General features: G+C 42.3%; 2 protein-coding genes across 3 annotated transcripts in view; both read right to left on the bottom strand.

Moving 5' to 3' along the window:
- Positions 1-2620: 2620 nt before the first annotated feature.
- LOC311120852 (ubiquitin-conjugating enzyme E2 E1-like) lies at positions 2621-8959 on the bottom strand (the record flags this gene model as incomplete). 2 transcript variants are annotated; one of them, XM_084157900.1, is made up of 6 exons in its annotated part: positions 2621-2812; positions 3258-3405; positions 5456-5588; positions 6718-6768; positions 7048-7181; positions 8873-8959. In XM_084157900.1, 6 exons carry the CDS (start codon positions 8957-8959, stop codon positions 2715-2717), a joined length of 651 nt encoding a protein of 216 aa, XP_084014026.1. In that variant the 3' UTR covers positions 2621-2714. The 2 variants fall into 2 exon arrangements, with proteins under 2 accessions (XP_084014026.1, XP_084014025.1); XM_084157899.1 differs by having other exon boundaries at positions 7048-7222; positions 8873-8954.
- Positions 8960-9371: 412 nt separating this feature from the next.
- Positions 9372-13024, bottom strand: part of LOC311120843 (ubiquitin-conjugating enzyme E2 E2-like) — a 38133-nt gene continuing 34480 nt past the window's right edge. The window contains exons 4-6 of the mRNA XM_084157898.1: positions 11933-12065; positions 10513-10660; positions 9372-10137 (exon numbers count right to left, since the gene is read on the bottom strand). Coding sequence (XP_084014024.1) covers positions 10040-10137; positions 10513-10660; positions 11933-12065 — 379 coding nt within the window. The 3' untranslated portion in view covers positions 9372-10039. The remainder of the gene's footprint in view (positions 10138-10512; positions 10661-11932; positions 12066-13024) is intronic.

Raw genomic sequence — 13024 nt, 5'->3', positions numbered from 1 at the left:
TAATCCCATTGAGAATTTACATTTACATTTTAGTCATTTAGCAGACGCTCTTATCCAGAGCGACTTACAGTTAGTGAATACATATTTTTTTATACTGGCCCCCCGTGGGAATCGAACCCACAACCCTGGCGTTGCAAACGCCATGCTCTATCAACTGAGCTACATCCCTGCCGGCCATTCCCTCCCCTACCCTGGACAACGCTGGCCCAATTGTGCGCCGCCCATGAGTCTCCCGGTCGCGGCCGGCTGCGACAGAGCCTGGATTCGAACCAGGATCTCTAGTGGCACAGTTAGCACTGCGATGCAGTGCCTTAGACCACTGCGCCACTCAGGTCGATCCTCAAGAGGCAGGTAGACAAACAAAAACCCACAAATTCTGACAAACTCCAAGCATTGATTATGCAAGAATGGGCTGCCATCAGTCAGGATGTGGCCCAGAAGTTAATTGAAAGCATGCCAGGGCGGATTGCAGAGGTCTTGAAAAAGAAGGGTCAACACTGCAAATATTGAGTCTTTGCATAAACTTAATGTAATTGTCAATAAAAGCCTTTGACACTTATGGAATGCTTGTAATTATACTTCAGTATACCATAGTAACATCTGACAAAAATATCTCATAACACTGGAGCAGCGAACTTTGTGAACCAATACTTAATTCTCAAAACTTTTGACCACGACTGTACAGTATCTCACAAAAGTGAGTACACCCCTCACATTTTTGTAAATATTTGAGTATATCTTTTCATGTGACAACACTGAAGAAATGACACTTTGCTACAATGTAAAGTAGTGAGTGTACAGCTTGTATAACAGTGTACAACACACAGCCATTAATGTCTAAACGCTGGCAACAAAAGTGAGTACACCCCTAAGTGAAAATGTCCAAATTGGGCCCAAAGTGTCAATATTTTGTGTGGCCACCATCATTTTCCAGCACTGCCTTAACCCTCTTGGTCATGGAGTTCACCAGAGCTTCACAGGTTGCCACTGGAGCTGGTGGATGTTAGAGACCTTGCACTCCTCCACCTTCCGTTTGAGGATGCCCCACAGATGCTCAATAGGGTTTAGGTCTGGAGACATGCTTGGCCAGTCCATCACCTTTACCCTCAGCTTCTTTAGCAAGGCAGTGGTCATCTTGGAGGTGTGTTTGGGGTCATTATCATGTTGGAATACTGCCCTGCGGCCCAGTCTCCGAAGGGAGGGGATCATGCTCTGATTCAGTATGTCACAGTACATGTTGGCATTCATGGTTCCATCAATGAACTGTAGCTCCCCAGTGCCGGCAGCACTCATGCAGCCCCAGACCATGTCACTCCCACCACCATGCTTGACTGTAGGCAAGACACACTTGTCTTTGTACTCCTCACCTGGTTGCCGCCACACACGCTTGACACCATCTGAACCAAATAAGTTTATTTTGGTCTCATCAGACCACAGGACATGGTTCCAGTAATCCATGTCCTTAGTCTGCTTGTCTTCAGCAAACTGTTTGCGGGCTTTCTTGTGCATCATCTTTAGAAGAGGCTTCCTTCTGGGACAACAGCCATGCAGACCAATTTGATACAGTGTGCGGCGTATGGTCTGAGCACTGACAGGCTGACCCCCCCACCCCTTCAACCTCTGCAGCAATGCTGGCAGCACTCATACCTCTATTTCCCAAAGACAACCTCTGGATATGACGCTGAGCACGTGCACTCAACTTCTTTGGTCGACCATGGCGAGGCATGTTCTGAGTGGAACCTGTCCTGTTAAACCGCTATATGGTCTTGGCCACCGTGCTGCAGCTCAGTTTCAGGGTCTTGGCAATCTTCTTATAGCCCAGACCATCTTTATGTAGAGCAACAATTCTTTTTTTCAGATCCTCAGAGAGTTCTTTGCCATGAGGTGCCATGTTGAACTTCCAGTGACCAGTATGAGGGAGTGTGAGAGCGATGACACCAAATGTACTACACCTGCACCCCATTCACACCTGAGACCTTGTAACACTAACGAGTCACATGACACCGGGGAACGAAAATGGCTAATTGGGTCCATTTTGGACATTTTCACTTAGGGGTGTACTCACTTTTGTTGCCAGCGGTTTAGACATTAATGGCTGTGTGTTGGGTTATTTTGAGGGGACAGCAAATGTACACTGTTATACAAGCTGTACACTCACTACTTTATATTGTAGCAAAGTGTCATTTCTTCAGTGTTGTCACATGAAAAGATATACTCAAATATTTACAAAAATGTGAGGGGTGTACTCACTTTTGTGAGATACTGTATATGAGCTTGCACTGTTCCTTTAGCACCAAATACCATTTGCTTTTCAAGTTAGAGATTACCATAATGTTATTTTGCAATAACTAAATGCTATTAAAAGTAAAACATGGACATCAAAACCGTAAAAAATTACTTCGATTTGTAGCTATTGTGGTACAACTGTAGTGTAGTTCCATATTAAAAAGGTGAATTGGCGAAAGGTGAAATGTTTTTATGGCACCGTTTATGCATTTTATTTTAGGGATAGCTTACTATATTTCAGGAGATTAGCAATAGGCTAAGCAGTGGAGTACCCTACGGCGAGTCCGCTAATAAAATATATGACATTACATATTGTTTCATTGTTTTTCTTTATTTTCATATGCAGAGATAACTTAAATCAGGAACCAAAAAATATACCAGACAATAAAGTACTAAAAATCCCCCCCAGACTGCTGTGCTCTATGGGCCTATGTGGCGTACCGCTTCGTCCACTGTTTGGCTGTTCTGTCATGCTCGGCTCTGTTTGTTGTGTACTGGGTGGCGATGCTTCCAACCAGGGGATCAGCTGTAAGTGAAAAGACAACATGAAGGAAATAACAGTTAGATGAGGGTTGTGAATCTTGAAACAATTACTTTGCTCCAAGTGATTAATTCAATGCATTTTATAACTACTTATGAGTTAGGACAGCTTATAGCAAGTGTTATAATGCACTATCAGTGGTATCATAAGGAATTATAAATGCACTTATAAGGCATTGTGTGTGGGCTTCAAAGTGTTACCCATAATATATATTTTTTAAAGTATTCCATATCTGAGGACAAAATGACACCAAAGAAATGGTCCGGTATTTGCTATTTACCATGTTACCTGCAGATTCAATTTGACCCTTCTCGGGAGTCAGGAATACTAATATTTTCAGCCTGGGACAGATGCAGATCTGAAGACAAACTAGTAAAAGGGGACAAGGAAGCCAGTTAGGCTCCCCGTCATGGTTTGATGGATCACTTACCTGGGTTACAGTCTGTGAGCAGAGAGCAGATGGACAGCAGCACCTTGGAGATGGTGAGGGCAGGGCTCCAGTTGTCCTTCAGGATGTCCAGACAGATCACCCCCTGACTGTTGATGTTACAGTGGTAGATCCTCGTCCGAAACGTTACCTTGAGGAAAAACAAAACAGGAAAAAACGGATAACGTACCTGCCATGTGCATATTAAACATAAGGCTAGACACTAGATCAAAATCTATACTGAACAAAAATATAAACGCAACATGTAAAGTGTTGGTCCCATGTTTCATGAGGTGAAATAAAAAGATCCCAGACATTTTCCATATGCACAAAAAGCTTCTCTCTCAAATGTTGTGCACAAATTGGTTTACATCCCTTTTAGTGAGCATTTCTCCTTTGCTAAGATAATCTATCCACCTGACAGGTGTGGCATATCAAGAAGCTGATTAAACAGCATGATCATTACACAGGTGCACCTTGTGCTGGGGACAATAAAAGGCCACTAAAATGTGCAGTTTTGTCACACAACACAATGCCACAAATGTCTCAAGTTTTGAGGGAGCGTGCAATTGCCATGCTGACTGCAGGAATGTCCACCAGAGCTGTTGCCAGATAATTTAATGTTCATTTCTCTACCATAAGCCGCCTCCAATGTTGTTTTAGAGAATTTGGCAGTACGTCCAACCAGCCTCACAACCGCAGACCACATGTAACCATGCCAGCCCAGGACCTCCACATCTAGCTTCTTCAACTGCAGGATTGTCTGAGACCAGCCACCAAGACAGCTAATGAAACTGAGGAGCATTTCTGTCTATAATAAAGCCCTTTTGTGGGAAAAAAAAGCATTCTGATTGGCTGGGCTTAGCTCCCCAGTGGGTGGGCCTATGTCGTCCCAGGCCCACCCATGGCTGCGCCCCTGCCCAGTCATGTGAAATCCATAGATTAGGGCCTAAATAATTTATTTAAATTGACTAATTTCCTTAGGTGAACTGTAACTCAGTAAAATCGTTGAAGTTGTTGCATGTTGCGTTTATATTTTTGTTCAGTATAGCTATTTATTAAAGTGGATCAACCTTTATTGAGGCAAAAGACAATGCATGTAGGGCCGGGATGATAACAGTCTCGCGATACTCGTTAGTATCGTGGCAAGGAAACAAAACATGAAGCAGATTTTATTTATTTAGCAAAACTGCTCTAATGTTGGAAACAAACATCATTATGTTGTCATCCAGAGTCACATTTATTTATTTTCCAAGCTATAGCACACAATATTTTAGATACAGCAGGTTTTTAAAGGACCAAAGAGTTTGGTCTCCTTCGTGTTTTCATTTTTGCCATGGAAAAAATATTGTGATACTGGTATTGTCCCAAACTTAATTCAAGCGTCAACAACTGAATCATTTAAACACACGAAGCAGAAAATATCTAAATGTGAAAGAAAATCACATCCATAGACTGTTCTAGCACCCAAGTGGAGGAGTCACTTGGTGGTTGATGAGAGTACTTCAACATGTTAACAAGGAAATTCTATCAAACCGCAGCGATGGTTGGTACTGTAGATATGCTGCCTGGTGTGTTCTAGAAACTGGAGGAAATTCAGTCATCCTCATTTCACCATTCACAAAGAGAAATTCCATAGTTTAATGAAATTATCAAATGTGACATCATAAACAGTTCATATAAAATCTAATTTCATTCAGAGCAAATTTCAATGAAGCGTTTGGATTTGTTTTTAGCACATGGAATGAAACTTAGAACGGAAAAGTTAACTAGCGAACTAACTAGTGAGCTAACTAGCCAAGCTACAAGCTATGTTCCGAATTGGCTATTTAGTTAGTGTTGTTGTTATCTATCAAATTGTATAGGCTACCTTGCTGTCTCTGGCAACGACCTGACTCGCACATGCACATAACGCGCACAGAGGCACACATGTAAATAGCTCTCTAGCATCTGGAAAGTGAGTCTTGGTAAGAGTATCATTTTTTGTTTTCTTTTTTTGCTGTGGTGCCAATAATTTTGCAGAGGCACAATATAACAATATAACATCATCGCCGGTCGCATTTTCTGCTGTGTATACCCCAAATAACACGCAAATCAATGCTAAGTAAATCTGTCCCATTCATTGCGAGGGACTAAACCAAGATGACTGTTTTGTGGTGTAGAGAGTAGGTAGTGACAGGAAGCTGACGATTGCCCAGTACCTTGGGTGGTTTGAAGGGGTAGTCGGGTGTGAAGGCGATGTCCAGGAAAAAGACCCCTCCCTCATAAACAGAGCCCGGTGGTCCCAGGATGGTTGACCTCCACTCATAGATGTTGTCTCCTTTGGGGCCAGCGCTGAAATTAAATGAGAAAAAGTTACAGATTATGTTACACTATTAGCCTGGTCACAGATCTGTAAGTGCTTTATCCAACTCCTTTGTCGTTACCCACCAGGAAAACCAAAGGAGAACAGTCTCCCTAATTGGCGTAAACCGGACCAAGTTCTTTGTTATTGTTATGGCTCAGGTCATTTGTGTGTGTGTGTGTGTACTTCGTCTCATTGCCACAAGGGACAGATAACTTAAAGCGTCAATCAGCAGTTGAAAAAATGACAAAGCATTCTCCCCCCTTGCTTCGGTAAAAAGCTGAGGGATAGGGCTAGAGAAATGTAACCACTCAAATTCATAGACAGAGCTATGGATGGTGAGACTGACCATCCATGATTTCAAAATTATAGTTTTAACCATGTTTTGAGGCTATATAGTGTTACAAACCTTGGAGTGAAACAATATTATATATTTTGGGTTCTGATAGGGTACAACAGTTGAACTAAGCTCATAAAGTTATAGAATAAGTTATCTTCTTCAAGAATCAAATGGGTACATTTCATTAATTCAGAAGTCCCAAAATGGATGAATCGCTTGTCCCTTAAAAGTATTGCACCTGCAAAAGACTTGTTTGTAGCAGTTCTGCCAAACTGTTTAGAGCCTATTATCCCTTGGGGTTGTACTCACCTGGTGACCACACAGCTTTATATTGAGTGAGAGAACAGTACATTTTCTCTCAAGCTTCAAAGAAGCCTCCATTCACAACCAATCACTGATGACGTGCCTCTGTATCATGACCCATATTGATTTCCTCAGAACAAATCAGCCTTTATCCTTGGTACATGCTAAACATGTAGTGGGAATTATCTAGGGAGTCATGACTACAAGGCTGATCCAATACAATGTGGGAGATGTAAAATTGTGCTTAATCCAGCCTGGCATTTCAAGTAAAAACAGTTTGATCAAAATAGAGGGTGTAGCTTTATTTTATCAGCATATGGGACAACATGAGAAACATCAGAAAGTAATGCAAGCCTTTATGAATAAGTGGTCAAATCATTATTGTTTTGAGAGTCGTCTGTACGTATTGACTATGGCAATATGCAAGACACTGTGGACAGATTGGAACAGAGAAGATGAGCTCAAATAAAACCAACCTGCAGTTTGGCGGAGGGTCCAGCGTGATATCTGCCAGCTCTTTCTGAATCCTGCAGAAACAAACATGCATTCAGATCAATCATTGATTACCCAGCCATACCTTTACACATCTTTGTTTTCTCAGCCATGGACTTGCGAAAGTAAACATGGCACAGATATTTTGGTCCAATACAGTGAGGCTAGAATAGTTTGAAACACAAATAAAGTACAGAGAAAATCCTAGTGCTGCTACAATCATCTAGGAGATTAACCCACCCCTCTGACTAAATGTCACTTTGTGGGTGTTGTGTGTGACAACCAGCCAATATTTCATGAGGTTTGGGTGTTACCTCTTCGCGCTGGTGGATAGCAGCTTGGAGGTCTTGCTCATACTGGCTTTGCTCTCCCGTTTCTTGCAAGGTGTGTCCTTTGGTTTGTTTTGATTGGAGGAAGAAGATGACGAACTGGTGCTGACACGGGAATCCTCATCCGACATACCGGTTTGGACAAGAAATTAGCAGGAACCTACAATGTGATTATGATGCAGCAGTTGAAGAACAAAAAATAAGTTGCTTTGACAAATTATATTGCTTTCAAGATATTTGCAAAATGAAGTAACGTTACAGTTATGACAGAGCACCTTAGACGTTCTAGGAAAAATAGCTACCCCAACATAGCTTGCTGAGATTACCTAAAAACACGCCACTTCGACACAGCTATGACCGGAAGTGTCTTTTTCGTAGCAGGTTAGCTGAATTTACGCAGCAGGTTAGGAGAATTAACGTAGCAGGTTAGGATAATTAGGTTATGGTTAGGAAAAGGTTTAGTGAAAATGCTCTCCTAACCTGCTAGGAAAAGTCACTTCCGGTAGTAGCTGTATCGAAGTGGCATGTTTTTAGGGAGTCCCTAGGCTTAGCGGAATTGCCAACAACCTGATGCATCTGGTTTTCAGGGATACAGCTTATTACACCTAGCTTCCTTTTCCGTTCAAACCGGGAGGTGAGAACTCCGCTCAGGCGTTTTATTTTACACCTGCTACGTTAGGTTAGGGCAGTGGTTCCCAACCTTTCAAATTTTGCTCTGCCCAGAGTACGCCTGAATTACCCCCTCATGTGCATTTTACCATTAGGCCTATGGTCTCATGAGTCTTCAAGTACCCCCTGTGGATAGGCCAAGTACCCCTGGTTGGGAACCACTGGGTTAGGGAGTCCTACACAGCTTGCTGCTTGGCTAGTGCTCAGTTGAAGTAGAGGTAATTGGCTAGCTGCCACCCACCTCCCTCCCCCTGGCAATAATATTGTGAATATGAATCGTTGCGCAAACAATGTTGGACAGTTTAGAGTTGGACAGCCCTGATATGGCAAGCCTCCATTATTCCCCAAATGTAATAGATCATGAATGATATTGGACAATTTAGCTACCTTCAGAAAATACTAAAACCGCCCCAGAACGAACAAATGGAACCATGGTGGTGAACAACAGCTAGTTAGTCTGTGTGGCCAACCACCATTTGATGGGAACATTCTCGGGCCTCCTTCACAGTAACTAACGTTAGCTTGCTAGCTAGTATCTCTGGTCTGGAGTTATTTGCTATACAACCTCTTCGCTCCGGGAGACCTGAAACGTTAGACATTGATCTCACACATTGTCCTGTGTGTAAATTAAAGGTCTCCTGGAGCGAAGAGGCTACAGTAGTTTGCAATTGCTTGTGCCAAGTCAAGCTGCTTGGACTAGCCGGTTTGGTTAACTAACGCTGGTCACAAACGTCCGACCTTCTGATTCTGCCTCCCCAATTATTAGCCGACCGTTTAACTGCCCAGACCTTAGCCAACGTTAAGTTAGAAAGTTAGCAAAATACTGCAGTTACATCAACGTTAACGACGCCCCATCGCAACCTTTCAAAATGCAAAGATATTTAACTTAGCCAACTAGCTATTTGGCAAACAACCTTACACCATACAGTGAAGCTAGCTTAGCTAACGTTACTAGCTTGAGTTAGCTAACGTTATTTATTTCCTGAGCCAGGCACTGTCACCACAAATGTGTCTTGGGTCGTTAACTAGCCGTATTTTCCAATACTAAACAAGTTGAATACACTCAGAGAACTTCAATGTATTTTATAAGTCATGAGAAATATTCAATATTAAAAGTAACGTTAGCCAAGTAGCAAATTACCTCCTTTGTGTCTGCCTCAGTCCACTGCCTGAGCTCGTGCGTATCGCATTCTGTGGAACGGAAGTGCCGCGGGTGCATTGGAATCATATTGCGCCCTCACAATAATGATGTTTAATCGGCGCACAGGGATCATTCAATATTAGGTCACAGTAGACTATTACATTTTGATATCACACATCAAAAAAATATGCACAAAAAAGCACATGATATCTGATGAGGGCCAAAATAAAATTTGGAGTGTCACCAAGTCAGGGTGCGAGAGAGGTTCATATATGGTCTATGGTTCATGCCCACCTCTAACCTAGACCAGTGATGCAGTTTCTTCTGCTGTAGTCTATTTTACCCTGGTTTCACTGATTCCCTGGAGTTCCTTATATGCACAGGCAGTGGCAATGTGTGTGTGTGTGTGTGTCATGAGGCAGAAGGATGATAGGTCCAGACATTAACCTCTTCTTAACGCCTGTCACAGAACACAGAGGGGTCACAGTTACAGAACAGAAGAGTATAACCACAAGTCACAAGCCAACCAGTGTGTTTTATTGGGTGCTTCATTAATACAAGTGCACAACAAACCACCCTGCCATGCCAGAGTAGCCAGTAAATGTACAAGTCCTGCCTCTTTCACAAGCAGACCTATATTTCTGTGGTCTGCCTCAAAAGCGTTTGAAAAAATACATACAGTACAAACAAAACCAGAGAGCGTAGAAGAGCATTAAATGTCATTTGATGCAAATCTTCCTCCTGTTCCATGCAGATAACATTGATGACTGGAATAGGAAAATGAAAAACACACAAGAACCTAGAGTAAAGTAAAAAGAGTATATAATCTGCATTTTGTTCCTGGAGCCACTATGAAAACATGGATACATACTGTATAGTTGAGGGACAATGCTTATCAGAATAATAGCCTTTTTTCAATACAATAATTCCAACATTCAGATATTGGAAAATAAAATCCCAATTTACTCTTTGTATAAAAAAAGAAGCTTTCAAGTCAACAAGGAACAAAGGACAGTTCTTTACAAAGAAAAGGTAGATACAAGGTTTGGGGGGAGAATGACAGGTACACCGTTGCACTTAGTGAGTGTGCTTTGAAAGGCTGGGGAGAGAGGTAGAGAGGTACAGTGGGGGGGAGAGGGTAACAGTGGGAAAGTCAGACAGGGGGATCTATGTGGCGTATCTCTTCGTCCACTGCTTGGCTATTCTGTCATGTTCCGTTCTGTTGGTCAGGTATTGTGTGGCAATGCTCCCCACAAGAGGGTCCGCTGCAATGACAAAGAAAAGGATGCAGATCAGAGCATGCATTTATCAATAGCATTTCACAGGTGTAAGATTTTTGGACCCAGAGAGAGTTTAGAACATATTATTACATTGTATTAAAATATGAATAAGGACTTATTTTTTTAAAGATAATTTAAATTCCATCAACAGGTTCAACAGAAACAGAGCTACTGTCCCAGGGGAAGGGAATGCTGGAACTCCACTAGCAGAGCAGCAGACAGTTATCAAAGCATGAAACATTATCACCATCTCTGTGTGTAGATAGTGCCAACTCAAATGTCATTTAATCAGTCATGAATCACCAACTGAAATGAGAACACTGCAGATCATCATGATGTGGACATTGATAGGTCTCTTACCTGGGTTACAGTCTGTGAGCAGAGAGCAGATGGACAGCAGCACCTTGGAGATGGTGAGGGCAGGGCTCCAGTTGTCCTTCAGGATGTCCAGACAGATCACCCCCTGACTGTTGATGTTACAGTGGTAGATCCTCGTCCGAAACGTTACCTGGCGAGTACAGGGAAATACAGAATTTGGTGACAACCCTCATAACACAGCTGCAGAGTTTTTGAATACCATAAAAATTACCCACATTTTTATGTCTTCTAATTTCCTTAGGCTTTGATATAGCCAACAGGGGGCAGCATGGTGCATTTACCAACATGCAGAAAACCTTTATAATTGTCATGAAAAGCCCCAGAAACAAACTCATGCCGATCTCTAATCTCGCCATAACCGTTGCATATTAGTTTGAGGGGAAAATAATCATTCCTATAATACTTTCACAGGGATTCAAATAAGGGGTAAAAATGACTTTATTTGGTTTCAAAATGTGCTTACTTCAAACCTTTGTACAACAAACATCCACACAAACGTCCCTGTTAAGTTTACTACCGTGTTTCTGATTGAACGTGACACTGACATCTGTTTAGGCCTGACACCTGACACCGACCTAGTCCTCCAATCACCAACATCTGGACAGACTGACCCTGACCTTGCAGAGGAAACATCTAATGAGCCTAGGCATTCTGAACACACCGAGGACAGGACATTATAAATAACTCCACAATGGTGCGCTCTCTGCCCCACTAACCCTAACAACTGAATCTTATACTTCCAATCTGTCCAACAATCTTGTCAAACTGGAGTTTCAGTTAGGGGCTTGAAAAAAGTTCTGGTAAGAGTCTATAATATACAGCAAAACTCCAATGGAGCATTTCAATGGAGGAGTATATCGTGCGCTATCGTGACGGAAGGACTGGCTACAGATCACAGTGGGACAAAACACTTGAGCCCTCTGGCTACACTGAGCAGACCTTGAGCCTGTGGATTTGTTTGAGTCTGCTGTCAAAAAGCAGAGCCGGTTCTTACACAGCTCAGAGAGAAACAGAGACAAAGAGAGATACTGAAAGAGGGGGGGAAACAGACACAATGAGAGTGAGACAGTCAGAACTCAAAATGAAAGCAAGTGAGAGGGAAATTGGGTTCTAAGAAGCACAAAGAGAGATATCCGAAAGCACATTTCATACACTTGATAATGACATCCACTCAACAACCAAAAATATTCCACAGGGTACACTTCATGAAAAGGCTAATAAAGAATGAATTTAAAATATGAACAGTGAATTGGTAAAGGCTTGGAGAGCACACCATATTCCCAGAAAATCATATTAGCTGTTGAAATTACATTAAAGCAAGACTTCTCCACAGAGGAAAAGAGCAGCACAATGGAGCTAAAGCTATAAACCATTTGTGGTCAGTGTGGTGGTGGGTGCTGACCTTGGGTGGTTTGAAGGGGTAGTCGGGTGTGAAGGCGATGTCCAGGAAAAAGACCCCTCCCTCGTAAACAGAGCCCGGTGGTCCCAGGATGGTTGACCTCCACTCATAGATGTTGTCTCCTTTGGGGCCGGCGCTGAAACAGAAACATGTCAATATGTTTAGCAACTCAGGGCATTGGAATTGACAACCGGCTACTGATAGCCTAAAGTAGACAAAGTCTGAGTCCAAGTGAGCGAGGAGAGAAATGCTAGTTTCTGACAAGTTAATGAAGGAGATTTGCATTGTTTAGAGATTTTTCTCAGTCTGCTCTTTTTAGCCTGAGGTTTAGTTCTGTTCAATGTTTATCACTCAAGCCATCTAGGTTGTGCTGCCAAAGCAAATCTGAAACATTCCTAAATCCCCCAAAATGTGCAACATTCACAAAGGCTAATGTCATCATCCATCCATTGAAATAAACAGTTTGTCAGTTGAGGAATCTCGTTTCACAAATAGAGAACAGTTCAACTTTGTCAATTGATACAATATATACACAAAAATGTAATTGTATCTTGAAGGTCCTTTATTAGATGAGTAGTTATGTTGAGTGGGGTGAGGGTCACATCTGTTGGATAGTCTGGTAATTAATGTCATTTCCATATTAAGTCTCCACCCTCCCCCACTGGTAGTAAGGGTTTTTGCTGGAGCAGTGCCAACTGAAGACTGTCTGGGACACCGACCAGATCAGAAAGCCCAGGACAATGAGCAATTCTTCAGATTTCATGTCATTACCCACAGGCGCACAAGAGCACACACACAGACGACTGCTCACACAGGTGCTTACACATACTTGGACAGAGATTGGGAGCAGGATTGCAGCAGCACAGAAAATGCATAACTATCAAAGTCACCACTTGCTTTGTTCATGTTGACAAGCCCCAATAATCTGTGACTGACGTTTCCAAATGGCCATGTCAGAATGAAATGACTAACAAGTTATGCTTTCTCCACAACATAATAACCTCAAATAATGCGACTTGAGTATCAAACAAGTGTCTGGCTCAGTGCATGCCCATGAGAATGGATCAGTCTCCACAAATAGAATTAAAGGACTAG

Source organism: Coregonus lavaretus (genome assembly GCF_964263955.1).
Source record: "Coregonus lavaretus genome assembly, chromosome: 3".
Classification (NCBI taxonomy): Eukaryota; Metazoa; Chordata; class Actinopteri; order Salmoniformes; family Salmonidae; genus Coregonus; species Coregonus lavaretus.
This window is presented reverse-complemented; position numbering and strand designations above follow the sequence as displayed.